The sequence below is a fragment of the Lissotriton vulgaris genome, unplaced genomic scaffold, assembly GCF_964263255.1.
Source record: "Lissotriton vulgaris unplaced genomic scaffold, aLisVul1.2 SCAFFOLD_388, whole genome shotgun sequence".
Classification (NCBI taxonomy): Eukaryota; Metazoa; Chordata; class Amphibia; order Caudata; family Salamandridae; genus Lissotriton; species Lissotriton vulgaris.
The window spans coordinates 1,296,519-1,313,129 of NW_028250124.1; the positions used below are offsets into that span (position 1 = coordinate 1,296,519).

General features: G+C 46.6%; 1 protein-coding gene across 1 annotated transcript in view; it reads right to left on the reverse strand.

Moving 5' to 3' along the window:
• Positions 1–16,611, reverse strand: part of LOC147663364 (uncharacterized) — a 103,373-nt gene that overhangs the window by 58,113 nt on the left and 28,649 nt on the right. Inside the window, exons 5-6 of the mRNA XM_086950498.1 lie at positions 12,213–12,311; positions 1,660–1,758 (exon numbers count right to left, since the gene is read on the reverse strand). Of these exons, the coding sequence (XP_086806624.1) occupies positions 1,660–1,758; positions 12,213–12,311 (198 nt within the window). The remainder of the gene's footprint in view (positions 1–1,659; positions 1,759–12,212; positions 12,312–16,611) is intronic.

Consider the following 16,611-nt stretch of genomic DNA (forward strand, 5'->3'; position numbering starts at 1 on the left):
ACAAACAGTTTCTGGCTGATATTACTTCAGCGTGTAGAGTCAGTGAAATCCAGTCTCTAAATGCTAAAGAACCCTGTCTTGTATTTCATGCGAACAGGGTGGTCTTGAGAACACATTCGAGATTTCTCCCCAAGGTGATTTCCGATTTCCAAATTAATCATACCATTTTTCTTCCAACATTTTTCCCTAATCCTTCCACCCCAGCGGAGAGGGCTTTACACGTTAGATTTCAAGCGAGTCCATACATTTAACTTCGAAAAAACAAAAGCTATCAGACATTCTGTTTATCAACTATGGTCCAATGAGAACTGGCAAAGCCTCTTCTAAGCAAACCATCACTAGATGGATAGTTTCCTGTAAAGTTCTGTCCTACCACTTAGCCAACAGGTACCTACCGTCCAGACCCAAGGCCCACTCTACGAGGGGTATGGTGGCAACTGCTGTTCTACTAAGAAATGTACCCACTGCAGGAATTTGCAAAGCTGCGACATGGAGATCGGTACATACGTTTACTAAGCATTATTGTCTTGACTTAGACACCCAGGCAGATGCTCAAGTAGAGCAGGGTTCTTTAAGAAATCTCTTTGGATAATTTATTTTCAGCGGCTATTCAGTGGTTCAATTCGTCTGCAGGTGTGTCGGATGGGCTTGCTACTCTATTCGGTGGTTATTAGTATTGTGAGTATCCCCTGGAAGAGAAGGAAAGTTACTTACCTGTAATCCTAGTTCCCTTCCAGGGAATCCACATCCAAGTCATAAGCAACCCTCCCTCCTCCCCGGGTGACTTCTTAAGGCAACAGCAGTTATATTGTTTATCCTCTGAATGTTCTTGTCAAAGTAAAAAAAGACTTGACCAAACTGTCACTTGTGGGGCAGGATGGGATTCAGGAGCTCCTGTGCAAACTTAAAGGCACGGTGTCAGTTTTCTCTGTTGTAGTTTCAATGCAGCCTATTGGCAAACAATGCCTTCTATTGCCTTCCTTTTTTCTTTCAAATAAAGGTTGTGTTTTACTCTTTAAAGTCTAATTGTCTGTTTTACATGAATGTTGAATGGTTGTGGGAGATCTTAAATGAAAAAGGCAATGTAATGTGGGCATTTTTTGGCCTTTTTCTATAGTCTGCATTTTTTATATGTGTATAGATACATATCTATCTATCTATCTCTATATAAAACGCACACAAACACACACACACACAAATATATATATATATATATATATATATTTTTTTTTTTAAAAAGCCGCGAGGTGAAACGCGTCTGTCGAGAAGGAGGGGAGAGGGAACAAAAGCACCAAATAAAGCATTCCTAGCTTTATATCATCACCCTGCGTGTGCCTCTTAATTTGGGAAGTAAACGAATTCTTACTGCTTTGTGAGGAAAATATATATATATATATATATATATATATATATATATATATATATATATGTATGTTACTTTTCTGGCACAATGTACATTAATACAAATACATACAAGTATATATATCTAATATTTAATATCTGCTCCAGCGCCCACGTGCATGGGTCGGACGATTCAGTGCTTATGATTTTGCTGAGTATTACCCTGGAAGAGAACTAGGATTACAGGTAAGCAATTTATTCTTGTCCTATAGATGAGTAATTCTGCGGACTACAAGCAGAGTTGTTCAATTCTCTTACCTGAGGAACGGGTGACCCGGTCTTCACTCCTGCTCTCCGGACGGTAGATACAATAGGTGTCTTCCTCATCTTTTATAGGGAAGGAAACGATCTCATGTCCTGTAATATGAAGTAAACATTAAGGAACAATTCTACGCCATACAGTCAATGAATCAGTGAAGAGGGAGTATTGTCTGGGAAGGAGCTGCCTTTTTATTTCAATCAGTGGTCGCTCCGGTAGCGTCAGAGGAGACATGACACATGCCTCTGTTTATCTGGGGGACTGTGAAGGGCTGCAGGTACCGAGAGAGGTAAATATCTATCAAACAGTAATATTATTATTGTTATTACTAGGGTTTGGTTGGCCCGTTCCCACGAACAGGTAGCTGTCACAGGGCTTCCACAAATGCACAGAGAAAGTAATCTGACTATTTGCTGACAATACAACAACAAAAGAGAGGTTACATGTGTCTCAGAAGCCACAGAGACGGAGCCATGTAAAGAAAAAGTTAGCCAGCCCAATTTGGGAGGATAGGAAAGCCCTCACACACCGACCTTGTCAGTGTCATGCTTCATCATAGGGCCCCACCTCGGAGGCCAAGTGCCTCCTCGGTGTGCTACGACGCCAGGAGACTGCGGAGCAGGTTGTGTGATAAGGCGTGCAGTGAAGAAGATAAAGTAAAAGTGTCTAGAGGGTATCTCAAAAAATACTTTATTGGTAGATCCCTTTAACACAGTTAAAATTGGTCTTATGTGTCTGAATTTACAGCCAAAGGTAATGAATTGGTTTAATTCAGAATATTATAATCAGTCAACATGTTTCAGCCTTTAGATGGTTTCAATTTACCTCGGCATTCGTCAGGACTAGTGTAACCCCGGCGGTATGGACTCTCTAATCATCCACCCTAACCTGAGGACGTGAAAGTGAAAAAAGAAAAATTGTGAAAAAGTGAAAAAAGATAGGGAGGACAATTGTCAAATCCCTAAAAATCCTGATTTAGGATGTATCTGCACCTATGGGAGAGAAAACAAAATAGACAGACACAAACAAACATACAAGATTGGGAGCGATCGGTTACATTTTTACTTAGCTCAAATGTTTCCAGTAGCGTGACCCTCGAGTCAAAGAAGCGAACTCACGCCCTCAGCGCTCACCACCAGTGCAGTCGGTTCGTATGTTGCTAAACTGAACAAACCTACTTTGAACTCCAAGCACATACGGCGCCTAATTATTGGGAGTCATAATCGAGTCATTTAGTTTATTGAGTGCATTGTGTCACCCAACATCGACGCAATGAGGGGGGGCCCTATGATGAAGCATGACACTGACTAGGTCGGTGTGTGAGGGCTTTCCTATCCTCCCAAATTGGGCTGGCTAACTTTTTCTTTACATGGCTCCGTCTCTGTGGCTTCTGAGACACATGTAACCTCTCTTTTGTTGTTGTATAGCCTTAACCGGGGACCAAGAGAGTGTTTCTCAATTTCCCTGTCTCTCCCTTTGTTTCTTTATATTTGCTGACAATGTCACACACTGATCTACACCGATTAAAGAACAATATATAAATCACAGAACCAAGTGAAAACACAAGAGCAGCTGGGAGCATCCTAACACAAACTAAATAAACGTGTGTGTCACTGTCAAACCTTCCTATAACAGAAACATTCCCAAAGAAACACATCTGTATCTATTCCAAAACTCTGTTTGACACGAGACAGGAAATCTGCAGCTTAGGTATTTGTCCCCTGCTCAGGAGCCACAAATATATTCCAACCAAGCAAAGATGTCAGTCAGTGCAGTCTCTCAACCTGTGAGCACAATGTGGCCTGGTGCAGAGCTGTCCCCTATGTACAAGCTGAGGACCTCCAGGCAGGCATGGCGGCACCTTTCTCAATGCCCACCGCACTGGCACACAGTCTCTCTGCACACAAGTAGGGGATGTAAAATGGGACTGCAGTGTCTGTGTCGAAGGGGGGTGGGGGGGGGGGGGGGGTTAGGCCAGAGCTGTAGGGCTGTGAACTAGTGCTGGTGACGCCGGAAGATCATGAAGATGTATCGCTAGCAGTGGCGGCTCTTCCATGGAGGCATTTGGGCGCCGCGCCCTCCCCCCCGGAGGTCGTAACTGCACATCACCACTGAGAGCAGGATCATCCTCGAGGTATTAACTGCACATCATTACTCTGAGCCGGATTATCCTGGAGGTCGTAACTGCAGATCACCGCTGAGAGCAGGATAATCCTGGAGGTCATAACTGCAAGTCACCACTGTGAGCTGGATAATCCTTGAGGTACTAACTGCACATCATTACTCTGAGCCGGATTATCCTGGAGGTCGTAACTGCAGATCACCGCTGAGAGCCAGATAATCCTGGGATTTGAAACTGTATTTAACTACCGTATTTCTTTAGCACCGCTGCACCACAATGGTAAGATGTCTTTACAAGGAACCACAATGGTAAGATGTCTTTACAAGGAACCACAATGGTAAGAGGTCTTTAGAAGAAACAGGATTTTAAAAGAACAGGGTTTAAACCTCCAACAGCTTTTGAATGCGGAGCACTGTATCCGATGAAATGGGACCCAGAATAAGGGCTCAGGAGGTAGGAGAAAGGGGGAAAAGGTGCAGAGAAAGGATTCAAGTAGTGAAAGGAAACAAGGAACCATCACTGCATAGAGGATGAGAAATTTGGCCCAAGAGTAGCATCAGCAAGCAGGTTGGACATCTGGAGGCCACATCAGGACCTAAATTGTCAATGTAAGTACTGAAGAGGAGCGTCTTTAAGGCTTTTCCAAAGGAGAGGATGTTCAGTACCCGCCGCGTCTGCAGAGGAAGGGAAGTTAAAGCAGCTGAGGGATGGGTTTAAAGCTTGAGTGGTGCAAAATCTGGGTGTTTCCAGTAGCAGTGTTTAGGAAGTTGGGCAAGTAACTAGGCTGTCCTGAAAGAAGTGATTTAAAAGAGAGGAGCACATGTTATGCTTAATACGGAGCCTGTAGAGGTTTCTCAAAACAAGAGTGATGAGCTAACGAGTTCAGGGTGAGGAGCTTAGAGTTCAGAGTGATGAGCGTAGAGTTGAGAGTGATGAGCCTAGAGTTGAGAGTGATGAGCCTAGAGTTGAGAGTGATGAGCTTAGAGTTGAGAGTGTTGAGCCTAGAGTTGAGAGTGATGAGCCTAGAGTTGAGTGTTGAGCTTAGAGTTGAGAGTGATGAGCTTAGAATTGAGAGTGTTGATCCGAAAGTTGAGAGTGATGAACTTAGAGTTGAGAATGATGAGCTCAGAATTGAGAGTGATGAGCGTAGAGTTGAGAGTGATGAGCGTAGAGTTGAGAGTGATGAGCTTAGAGTTGAGAGTGATGAGCCTAGAGGTGAGAATGATGAGCTTAGAGTTGAGAGTGTTGAGCCTAGAGTTGAAAGTGATGAGCCTAGAGTTGCGAGTGATGAGCCTAGAGTTGAGAGTGATTAGCCTAGAGCTGAGAGTGATGAGCCTAGAGTTGAGAGTGATGAGCTTAGAGTTTAGAGATGAGCTTAGAGCTGAGAGTGATGAGCCTAGAGTCGTTCTTTTCTTTGATTAGTCCAGTGGTGGTGTTGAGGGCAGCTTTTAGGAGCTGCATTGTGAGTCTGCATGCCGGTAAGGATATTATTACTTGTATTGATTGTGGACGTGACCAGGTCTTCGGCAGCAGTTCTCAGCTGTTGGCTGGTAAAGGCAATTTTTATTCTCTTCAGATGATGATATGTTATGTTATTTTAATTTATATAGCGCGCAGATGCCGCAGCCAAGAGGCGTCCCGGCGCTTTAGGAGATGGTGGAACACAACACAGCAGAGGTAACCAGACAGGAATGGGACTAAACTGAGGAAAATAGGATGGTTTTTAATGCCTTCCTAAAAGGGAGCAGGTCAGGGATGGAACGGAGTGGGATATAGGTAGAAAGTGGCCAAGGGAGCTCATTTGTTTACATTAATTGCCAATGAAAGAGTGGTATCAGTCCAGAAATCCGGTGATTTGACTCATTCCAAGCGGGTGGAGAGCAAGCAGATTTCCAAAAGTTCAGAGGACGGGTTGTGGTTGACCTAATGCTTGGATTAATGAGAGATGAGAAGAAAAGCAGACTTTTACAGGTTCAATTTCAAGAAGTTGCCTGTCAGCTATTCTTGTAATTTGAGGATACCCCTTTGGGGAGAGGGCTGAATTGAGGGCAGTTAGTAGCATGTCTTGTGTATATATTATGGAGCCGGAGGTTGAAGCCTTCTAGCAACAGATTAAGTGTGAACAGGACAGGGAAGAGAGTGGAACCTTGTGGGTCTCTGTAATTTACAGGTTCAATTCCCGATGTCCAGTTCATTAGTTTGACTAGTTGGGACCTGCTCGGAGAAAAAAGATTCTGTCTAAAGTAGATGATAGTAATGGGGCATAACATGTCAATATTCTGCACAAAAACAACCATATTTATTTCAGCCCAAAAATGACTAGTGGTAAAACAAGTGACACAGTTGCACTTCTGAACCCCTGGAAGGCAACAGTGATCGGTGTTGTACTGCAAAATGATGGGCCCCACTGCAGAATGTGATGAGGGGCCCCAAATCTCCCATACCTCACTGCTATTCAATGGCCTTGGACTGGATGCTGCCCCCTTGAAGAATTGGGGGCCACTTGGAGGGTTATGAGGCCCCTGTGGCTCACAGGCTGCAGGGGCCTGCATTATGTCCCGGACTGTGATGTCATCTACACCAGTGCCCAATTCATGCCTCTGCCGCTAGATAGGGGGACTACAGCTCCTAGGGTTACCCGGGTGGGGAGAGCAGACTGGAGCCTTCTGGAGAACACAATCAGAGACACAACTTAGCTTCGTGTACCATCACTGAACTGTGCAGAATTTAGTTCTGCTGAGTGATTAAAGTACTTACTTTGACCAAATGAAAAGCATTGAGCAGGATAATATGTTGTTGTGTCTGTTGGTTCATTATTCAGTTCTGAGCTCTTTCCGCCCACATCGACTCCTTGAGACGTCTCAGACTCCTCGCAGTCGCTACCCTGAAGCCTCCTGTCTCGATTCGAGGTCTCAGATGGGTAGTGACCTCGAACTGTTCACCTGAATCCATAATGTGAATACGGGGGCCATGGGAGGAGCCACCACATAAGGGAATATCTTGGAGATCATGTTAATGTTAATAAAAATGGATAGAGCGCACGTACGCCGGGTGGCTTCATGGCGCTAAAAAGGCTCTGAATGCTGTCAAAGAGGAACATAGAGTCTAACTTTGTGCAAATAGCCAGGTTTTCAGGGACTTCCTAAATTACAAAAGGTCTGTGCAAGACCGTATTTCTAACGGGAGGGAGTTCCACAGTATGGGGGCAAGGGTGGCAAGACCGATGGTTCATAGACAGACAATGACACAGACCAGGGCCCTTGCCCTGTTGAAGTGGTGGGAGCGGATCCTGTCTCTAGCAGAGCCAGAAACAAAGCTGTCAAAGTTCTGACAAGGAAGCAGGGATTGGATGATATGTTGTAAGTAAGAAAGACCCTTACAGTTTAAAACCCTACACATGGGAATATACAGAACCATTCTGCAATAAGATATAAGCCAAGCACCATCCAGACAGCCATGATGCTCTGCGGCTTAAATACCTGCTGAAGTCATGCGTCTGGAGAGTGCGATCTGGGGTTCAATGAGGATCATGTTCAGTAAATGCAACCAACGCGAAGTTGGCGAACCGGCTTCGAGTCTCGGCAACGATGCTCAACCTCCTGTGGTTCTGGGCAATTCACTGAATCTTCCCTGTGCCTAACAAAAATGAATGTGTCCTCATGTAATGCAACTGGTGCCCAGGTAAAGCGTTCTGATACCCGATATCTTCGGGTCTAGTTCGCGGTACATAAAACTCTGCAAAAAAAAGCCACATTCAAAGCACATACGTTGGGCAGCAAAACAAAGGCTGCAACCGAAGGACGGACAAAAAGGCTGATCATCTGTTCCCGTTGCCCAAGGCCACTTCAAGTGTAAACAAACCTTAGTAAAAGGAAAGTAGTGACGTTATGGGAGAGACACTGGACAATGCCACTGCTGTGATCAACATCCAGGGGGAATGGTGAAATCTCAAGCTCCCATGAAGCAAATGAAGAGTAGAGCCTCTCAACCTGCCCCCATAAAGGCAATAAATACCCCCTCAAACTGAACTCTGGGATAAAAAAGTAAGTCCACTAACCCCTCCCTGGAAGCAGAGGCCATCTTTTCAGTGTAATCTGCAGCATTTCTAGTCTGATCTGTCCCATAAATCAGATATCGGCACCTCACACAGTGCACCAGCCTTTCCAGGACAAACGTGGGAGGGACACTCGAAGATGGATTCCTTTGTTGTATTTTTGAGGTAAGACCGAGCATGATTCCATACAAGTCTGTGACAGGCTCACTCTGGAGAAGGTGCCAATCCATTGTCTGCTTTGTAGATTTCCATATGCTCTGTACATACATCAGAAGGCTGCAATGTGTGATGGCAGCAATGGATACAAAGAACCCATGTAAAGAGGTACCATTCTCTTTAAGGGTTGTAACTAGCATTGAATGCAACTGAGAGGAGTGCTTGTATGCAGCACTGAGATCTGTGATTGTATGCAGCACTGAGATGAGTGACTGTATGCAACTGAGATGAGTGATTGTATGCAGCACTGAGATGAGTGATTGTATGCAGCACTGAGATGAGTGACTGTATGCAACTGAGATGAGGGATTGTATGCAAATGAGATGAGGGATTGTATGCAGACACTGAGATGAGGGATTGTTTGCAACTAAGATGAGGGATTGTATGCAGCACTGAGATGAGTGATTGTATGTTGAGTGGGATCAGTGATTGTATGTAGACACTGAGATGAGTGATTGTATGCAGCACTGAGATGAGTGATTGTATGCAGCACTGAGATGAGTGATTGTATGCAGCACTGAGATGAGTGATTGTATGCAGCACTGAGATGAGTGACTGTATGCAACTGAGATGAGGGATTGTTTGCAACTAAGATGAGGGATTGTATGCAGCACTGAGATGAGTGATTATATGCAGCACTGAGATGAGTGATTGTATGCAGCACTGAGATGAGTGCTTGTATGCAGCACTGAGATGAGTGATTATATGCAGCACTGAGATGAGTGATTGTATGTTGAGTGGGATCAGTGATTGTATGCAGACACTGAGATGAGTGATTGTATGCAGCACTGAGATGAGTGATTGTATGCAGCACTGAGATGAGTGATTGTATGCAGCACTGAGATGAGTGATTGTATGCAGCACTGAGATGAGTGACTGTATGCAACTGAGATGAGGGATTGTTTGCAACTAAGATGAGGGATTGTATGCAGCACTGAGATGAGTGATTATATGCAGCACTGAGATGAGTGATTGTATGCAGCACTGAGATGAGTGCTTGTATGCAGCACTGAGATGAGTGATTATATGCAGCACTGAGATGAGTGATTGTATGTTGAGTGGGATCAGTGATTGTATGCAGACACTGAGATGAGTGATTGTATGCAGCACTGAGATGAGTGATTGTATGCAGCACTGAGATGAGTGATTGTATGCAGCACTGAGATGAGTGATTGTATGCAGCACTGAGATGAGTGATTGTTTGCAGCACTGAGATGAGTGACTGTATGCAACTGAGATGAGGGATTGTTTGCAACTAAGATGAGGGATTGTATGCAGACACTGAGATGAGTGATTGTATGCAGACATGATATGTGTGACTGTATGCACTGCAGACACTGAGATGAGTGATTGAATGCAGCCACTGAGGTGTGTGATTGTATGCAGACACTGAGATGAGTGATTGTATGCCGCACTGCGATGAGTGAGTGTATGCAGACAGTGAGATGAGTGATGGTATGCAGCACTGAGATGAGTGATTGTATGTTGAGTGGGATGAGTGATTGTATGCAGAGACTGAGATGAGTGATTGTATGCAAACACTGAGATTAGTGATTGTATGCAGACACTGAGATGAGTGAGTGTATGCAGACAGTGAGATGAGTGATGGTATGCAGCACTGAGATGAGTGATTGTATGTTGAGTGGGATGAGTGATTGTATGCAGACACTGAGATGAGTGATTGTATGCAGACACTGAGATGAGTGATTGTATGCAGACACTGAGATGAGTGAGTGTATGCAGACAGTGAGATGAGTGATGGTATGCAGACAGTGAGATGAGTGATTGTATGTTGAGTGGGATGAGTGATTGTATGTAGACACTGAGATGAGTGATTGTATGCAGACACTGAGATGAGTGATTGTATGCAGACACTGAGATGAGTGATTGATGAGTGATTGTATGCAGACACTGAGATGAGTGATTGTATGCAGACACTGAGATGAGTGAGTGTATGCAGACACTGAGATGAGTGAGTGTATGCAGACACTGAGATGAGTGAGTGTATGCAGACACTGAGGTGAGTGATTGTATGCAGACATTGAGATGAGTGATTGTATGCAGACACTGAGATGAGTGAGTGTATGCAGACACTGAGATGAGTGATTGTATGCAGACACTGAGATGAGTGTATGCAGACAGTGAGATGAGTGAGTGTATGCAGACAGTGAGATGAGTGATGGTATGCAGCACTGAGATGAGTGATTGTATGTTGAGTGGGATGAGTGATTGTATGCAGACACTGAGATGAGTGATTGTATGCAGACACTGAGATGAGTGATTGTATGCAGACACTGAGATGAGTGAGTGTATGCAGACAGTGAGATGAGTGATGGTATGCAGCACTGAGATGAGTGATTGTATGTTGAGTGGGATGAGTGATTGTATGTAGACACTGCTATGAGTGATTGTATGCAGACACTGAGATGAGTGATTGTATGCAGACACTGAGATGAGTGATTGTATTCAGACACTGAGATGAGTGATTGTATGCAGACACTGAGATGAGTGAGTGTATGCAGACACTGAGATGAGTGAGTGTATGCAGACACTGAGATGAGTGATTGTATGCAGACATTGAGATGAGTGATTGTATGCAGACACTGAGATGAGTGAGTGTATGCAGACACTGAGATGAGTGATTGTATGCAGACACTGAGATGAGTGAGTGTATGCAGACACTGAGATGAGTGAGTGTATGCAGACACTGAGATGAGTGATTGTATGCAGACACTGAGATGATTGATTATATGCAGACACAGAGATGAGTGATTGTATGCAGACACTGAGATGAGTGAGTGTATGCAGACACTGAGATGAGTGATTGTATGCAGACACTGAGATGAGTGATTGTGTGCAGAAACTGAGATGAGTGATTGTATGTTGAGTGATGAGTGACTGTATGCAGATGATGAGATGAGTGATTGTATCCATATATTAAGTGATTACATGTGGATTACGAGAACTAATCTACATACCAAGGGAGGGGAAATGTGTATAGTGCAAGGAAAGATTGTATGTCAATGGTTAGAAGGGTGGTCATATGTAGACCAAGAGAGGAGTGAGAGGAGGAGATTGCACATGTTACATAAGGAGTGATGCTCTATAGACACACGGGAATGGGAGCAGGGAAGATATGAGCATACCACCTATGGGTACATTGTGAATATAAACACGTGTTTTTAACTATACACTAGGGTCAGCAGGAAGAGGGAGAGTTTGCTTCCTGTAAACATATAACTACTGATGCTCACTTCCCGTAAGCCTGTAACTACCGAGGCTCGCTTCCTGTAAAACTGTAACCACTAAGGTCACTTGCTGTAAAACTGTAACCACTGAGGCGTGCTTCCTGTAAAACTGTAACTAATGAGGCACACTTCCTGTAAAACTGTAACCACTGAGGCTTGCTTCCAGGAAACCTGTAACTACTGAGGTCACTTCCTGTAAAACTGTAACCACTGAGGCTTGCTTCCTGGAAACCTGTAACTGCTGAGGCACACTTGCTGTAAAACTGTAACCACTGAGGCTCGCTTCCAGGAAACCTGTAACTACTGAGGTCACTTCCTGTAAAACTGTAACCACTGAGGCTCGCTTCCTGGAAACCTATAACTACTGAGGCACACTTCCTGTAAAACTGTAACCACTGAGGCTCACTTCCGGGAAACCTGTAACTACTGAGGTGACTTCCTATAAAACTGTAACCACTGAGGCTCGCTTCCTGTACACCTATAACTACTGAGGCTCACTTCCTGTAAACCTAAAACTACTGAGGCTCACTTCCTGTAAAACTGTAACCACTGAGGCTCGCTTCCTGTAAACCTAAAACTACTGAGGCTCACTTCCTGTAAACCTATAACTACTGAGGCACACATCCTGTAAAATGTAACTTCTGAGGCTCACAACCTGTAAACCTATAACTACTGAGGCTCACTTCCTGTAAACTGTAACTACTGAGGCTCACTTCCTGTAAACCTATAACCAGTGAGGATCACTTCCTCTAAACATTTTACTACTAACGCTCACTTTCAGTAAACCTATAACTACTGAGGCTCGCTTCCCATAAACCTATAGCTACCTAAGCTTGTTTCCTGTAATCCTGTAGCTATGGCGTCTTGCTTCCTGTAGGTCTGACTCCAAACCACAGAGGGCTAACCTCTCACCTGAGGGACTGCCAATGCTCTCTTCGTTGCTACTGTCCATGTGTTCCACACAGAAGGCCTCATCTTCATCCTTTACTGGGGACGGACAGTCCCCATCTCCTGTCAAACAAATCGAAACGTGTAAGTATTATGTTCCAAAGCATGAAGTCACATATCAGTCACAGGTGAATCCTCTCTCTAGGGACAGGTAGTCATTCGTCCCAGTCTATGAGAGACCGCCATCATGCTCAGGGGACATCTGGTCGCAGGTGCACATCTACTAAAGTGTCTCATCCACGGCTGGCGTTACTTGTTGACGGGGCGATCCTGCACATGTCTGTCAGGAGGGATGGTTTGTGTCAGTCATTACGATTCATAGAGGATTTCATAGGCCAAGGTGTAAAAAGCTGCTTTCAGTGACAAGACATAGCTCTTTGCCAAGTTTTACCGAGAGTGAGATACCTCCATGGAGTGAGGACCATTAGGAATGACAAAGGGGCCTAAGAACAAGAGATTGTCTTAATGATCTGACATTCCTCCGCAGATCCAAGAGGCGATGACTGGCCAGATCCAGGTAGGATAAATGTCCTGCAGAAGGCAGAAAGGGACGGTGTACCGAAACATGCTGCAGACATTAAGAGAACTCAAAGATAGAGGCAGTCGCCTCAGGCCGGAGATTGACAAGTACTGCAACTGCATCCAGAAACAACGGTCTCTACGGAGACCTCACCGTCTACAAGTCAATCTTTTGCATAAATGTTTGTCACCGAGACTGGCAGATACGTCAGAATTACAATGGAGACACTAATCAGCGCAGAACAGAGTGATTTGTTCTGTGCCAGAAACAGAGCTGCATGTTCCTGTATAAGGAGAGAGCAAAAGCAGCCACCTGGAGGGTTTACACGCCTGGAGGAATCACATGACTGGAGGGATCACACCTTGGGCGGGGATCACTGGCCTGGAGGGATCTCAGGTACTTATGTAACTCAGTCGATTAAACTCTCATGTTGTGTAGGAAGCTGACTCCGTCTATACTATACCAAAGTAAGGTATAGTGTGTACGCAGTCCAATGGAACCCCAAAGGTAGGCAGAGGTAAAGTAGATAACACCTCACTCTCTATTTGTGGTAGTGTGGGCGAGCAGTAAGGCAGCATCAGAGGACAGCGTTAACTCAACACTTAGAAACTTTTCCAAGAAAAGCAGTCAATGTTATCCTATGGAGGAAAATAGTGTTATCGGTTCAAAGGTAAGTATTCGGTTGTGGGAGTTGGTATTCTGGGGGTAGACTCAGGGGTCCCGAGGGTCAAGGATGCACTCCAGTTACACCCTAAGCGGCACTAGGGCGGCCGGGTGCAGTGTGCTGAGGCCCAGTGGGGGATAGGGGGCCTCCGATTGGTGGCTGCTGGTGAGCAGGTCACTGGGCTGTGGGAACAAAGCTTGTGGACTTTAGCTCAGGGCAAATGGGGGAACAAAGTAGCACCAGAGGTGCACCCTCAGCAGTACTGGGGCGGCTGGGTGCAGGGTACAGCGTGCAGGGTGCAGGGTGCTGAGGCTCAATGTTATCCAATGGGGAGTAGGGGGCCTCCGGTGTGTGGCTGCTGGAGAGCAGGCCACAAGGTTCTGTGAGCCAAGCACCCGGTGTTAGGCTAAGGGCAAAGGGGGATCCGGTTTAGCACACAAAGTGCACCCGCAGCGGCGCAGGGGCGGCGCAGGGGCGGCTGGGTGCAGGGTGCCGTTTTGGCGTTGGGTGCCCTTTTGTTTTCAATGGGGATTTTTGGTTTTGGTTTTCAGCTGAAGGCTCTGTCCAGGCAGACTTCCGGGAGGAACCAACAGCTAGGCGGGTAAGTTAGAGAGCTCAGGGACGTAGGTGCACCTCGGGTTCTTTTATCTAGGGTGCAGGGCGGCTGGATGCAGGTGTGTCTTTTGAGGTCGGATTTCACCTTAACGGGCCCCTTGCGGTTGGTGGGGTCTCCGTGGAAAGGCTGCAGGCGACGTCGGGGAGTCCTGGAGGAGTCAAACCATAGTGGACTCGGACTCTGGAGCGCTGGGGGACCTCGCTGGAACCGGTAAGCCACTCGAACTCGGGCCGTAGGCGACAGGTGCAGTGGTGGTTCCAGGTGCCAGGTTTCTTTTTGCTCAGCAGGCTCTGAATCTTTCCTTGGTGTTTCTACATGAGATCCGGTCTTTGTTGAAGGCAGTCAGTCCTCCCAAGACGATTTCTGCCACAGGATCTCTGGAAATTGCAGACGGGCTGGTAGGGCCGGGGCCAAGTCAGTTGTTCTCTGCAGTCTCCTCTGCTGGGCATCTTCTTTCGTCCTATTTCTTCTTAGGTTGCGGGAATCTGTCTTCTTGGTTCAGGGCTGCCCCCTAAATACTGTATTTAGGGGGCATTTAGGGGTTTCAACTACACTCTTAGTGTGCTCACCCCAGGTGTGGGAATTGGCACAATCCCTAATCCTGATTGGGGAAGGCCTGCCATCTGCAAGATGGCGTGCATTGAAGAGTGGGCTTCACCTCGCCTCACCCACCTTAGGGGTTGGGTTGGCAGAGGTGAGCAGACCTTCTGGGCTGGCTAGTTTTTCCCGCCTGTCTTCTCGTCGAAAAGGAGGGGAGACAGGAAGGGGGCTGCTCCTGATCGCAGGAGAGGATGGGGGTCACATTATAAAGGCTGCCAGGCCTTTGAAGCTCCCCTGCCACAGATGACTCTTCCCGGCCTGGGGGAGGTGTGACCACCTCTGCCCAGGAAAGGCTTGGTTTCTGGGCTCAGGGAGCGAATGCTCCCACCACAGGGTCCAGAAACGTGTCTCGTGGTGGCAGGCTGGTGTGTACCTGTCAGGGAACCCAACAGAAGCTTGTCGTTTTCCAAGGGGCATCTCTAAGATGCCCTCTGTCGTGCATTTTTCATTAAAACTCACACTGGCATCAGTGTGGGTTTAATGTGCTGAGAAGTTTGATACCAAACTTCTCAGTTTTCAGTGTAGCCATTATGGTGCTGTGGAGTTTGAAATGACAAACTCCCAGCACCATATACTCTAAATGGCAGTACTGCACTTACAGTGTCCAAGAATGGATTTAGACACTGTAGGGGTATGGGGCTCGTGCTCCTGTACCCTCACCACTGGCATAGGGCACCCAGCTAGAAGGGTGACTGATTTATGCCAGGGTAGTGGGTTGTAGGCTCTTCAGTTTGTTCTGCACCAAGACACTCAGCCTGCAAAGGCAGTGTGTGTGTGTGTGTGTGTGGAGGCACAGGGCCTCTAAGGGTGGCACAATAGAGAGGTGTGGCTCACTGGTTAGAGGCGGCAGACCCGGAGGCTGAGAACGGCCCGGGACCAGGGTTCGATTCCCGACGCGGCAGGGTCGAGGACCAGGGTCAGCGGACTGATAATTCTCGCCTCGGTGCCCACTTTGGGCAGTGATCACACTCGGTAACTCTGGGCATTAAGCTTGCCTCATCTCTACAACGGCCCCCCACAGACGCCAGGGATGCCTGGCTTCACCTTGGAGATACCCAGCACGGGACCATCTCACAGGGAAAGCCAGGACGGGTTCCCCAGCGGTCATTCGCGCCAGGATACTCCGGTAGTAATTGAGCGCGCTACAAAACACCTTACATTTACATTTACATTTACAATAAGTGTTGCAGCCCTAAGAGGTCTTCCCTGGTCACAGTGCCCTGGGTATCTGTGGTACCATTTACCAGGGGCTGACCTGTGGCCAGTAATGCCCATTAGGTTAGTTTTGGGGAAAGAACACAGGCCCAGGAAACCTGATTGGCAGGGATCCAGGGCACATCAAGTGAAAGTGCATCAGTAGTGTGGCAATAAAGTGGGGGGTTACAGCAACAGAAACCCACTTTCCTACATCTTGCCAGTCCTGGGAAGATGGGCGTTGGTCCAAAGTTTGCCGTGCGGTTCTACCAAACAAGGATCTAATGGCCAGAGTCAGGACGAGCGGTCATCTCCAAAAGAACCTGTGCTAAATGGCAGGAGGAGGCATCAATGCCCACTCTCACTCCGTCTCGTTCCTCTACTCATGAAACCCGAGTGGAACGGATGAGGAGAGAGTCACTGAGACAAGGGTCTGCCTGGACCTGCAGAGGAGGACAAGGTCTCTCCTTGTGCAGATGGAGCTAACTTCTGATGTTTATGCAAATCCCTGAACCTAGGGCTCAGACAGACATGTGTCAGTCATCCAGAGACCACCGCCACCACAGACGGGCCGGCAACGTTACCTTACTGATCCAAGGCAGAGAGGAGGCTCCCCCACTATGGTGTCGCCTTAGTATTCAGTGCACTCCGCTCGTTCACACTTGGCTTCAATAACATAACACATGTATTTGTAAAGCGCATGTTCACACGTAGGTATCTTGGTGCAGAATAACAGATGTTTTATTGTTATCCAACTCAATTGTGCTCA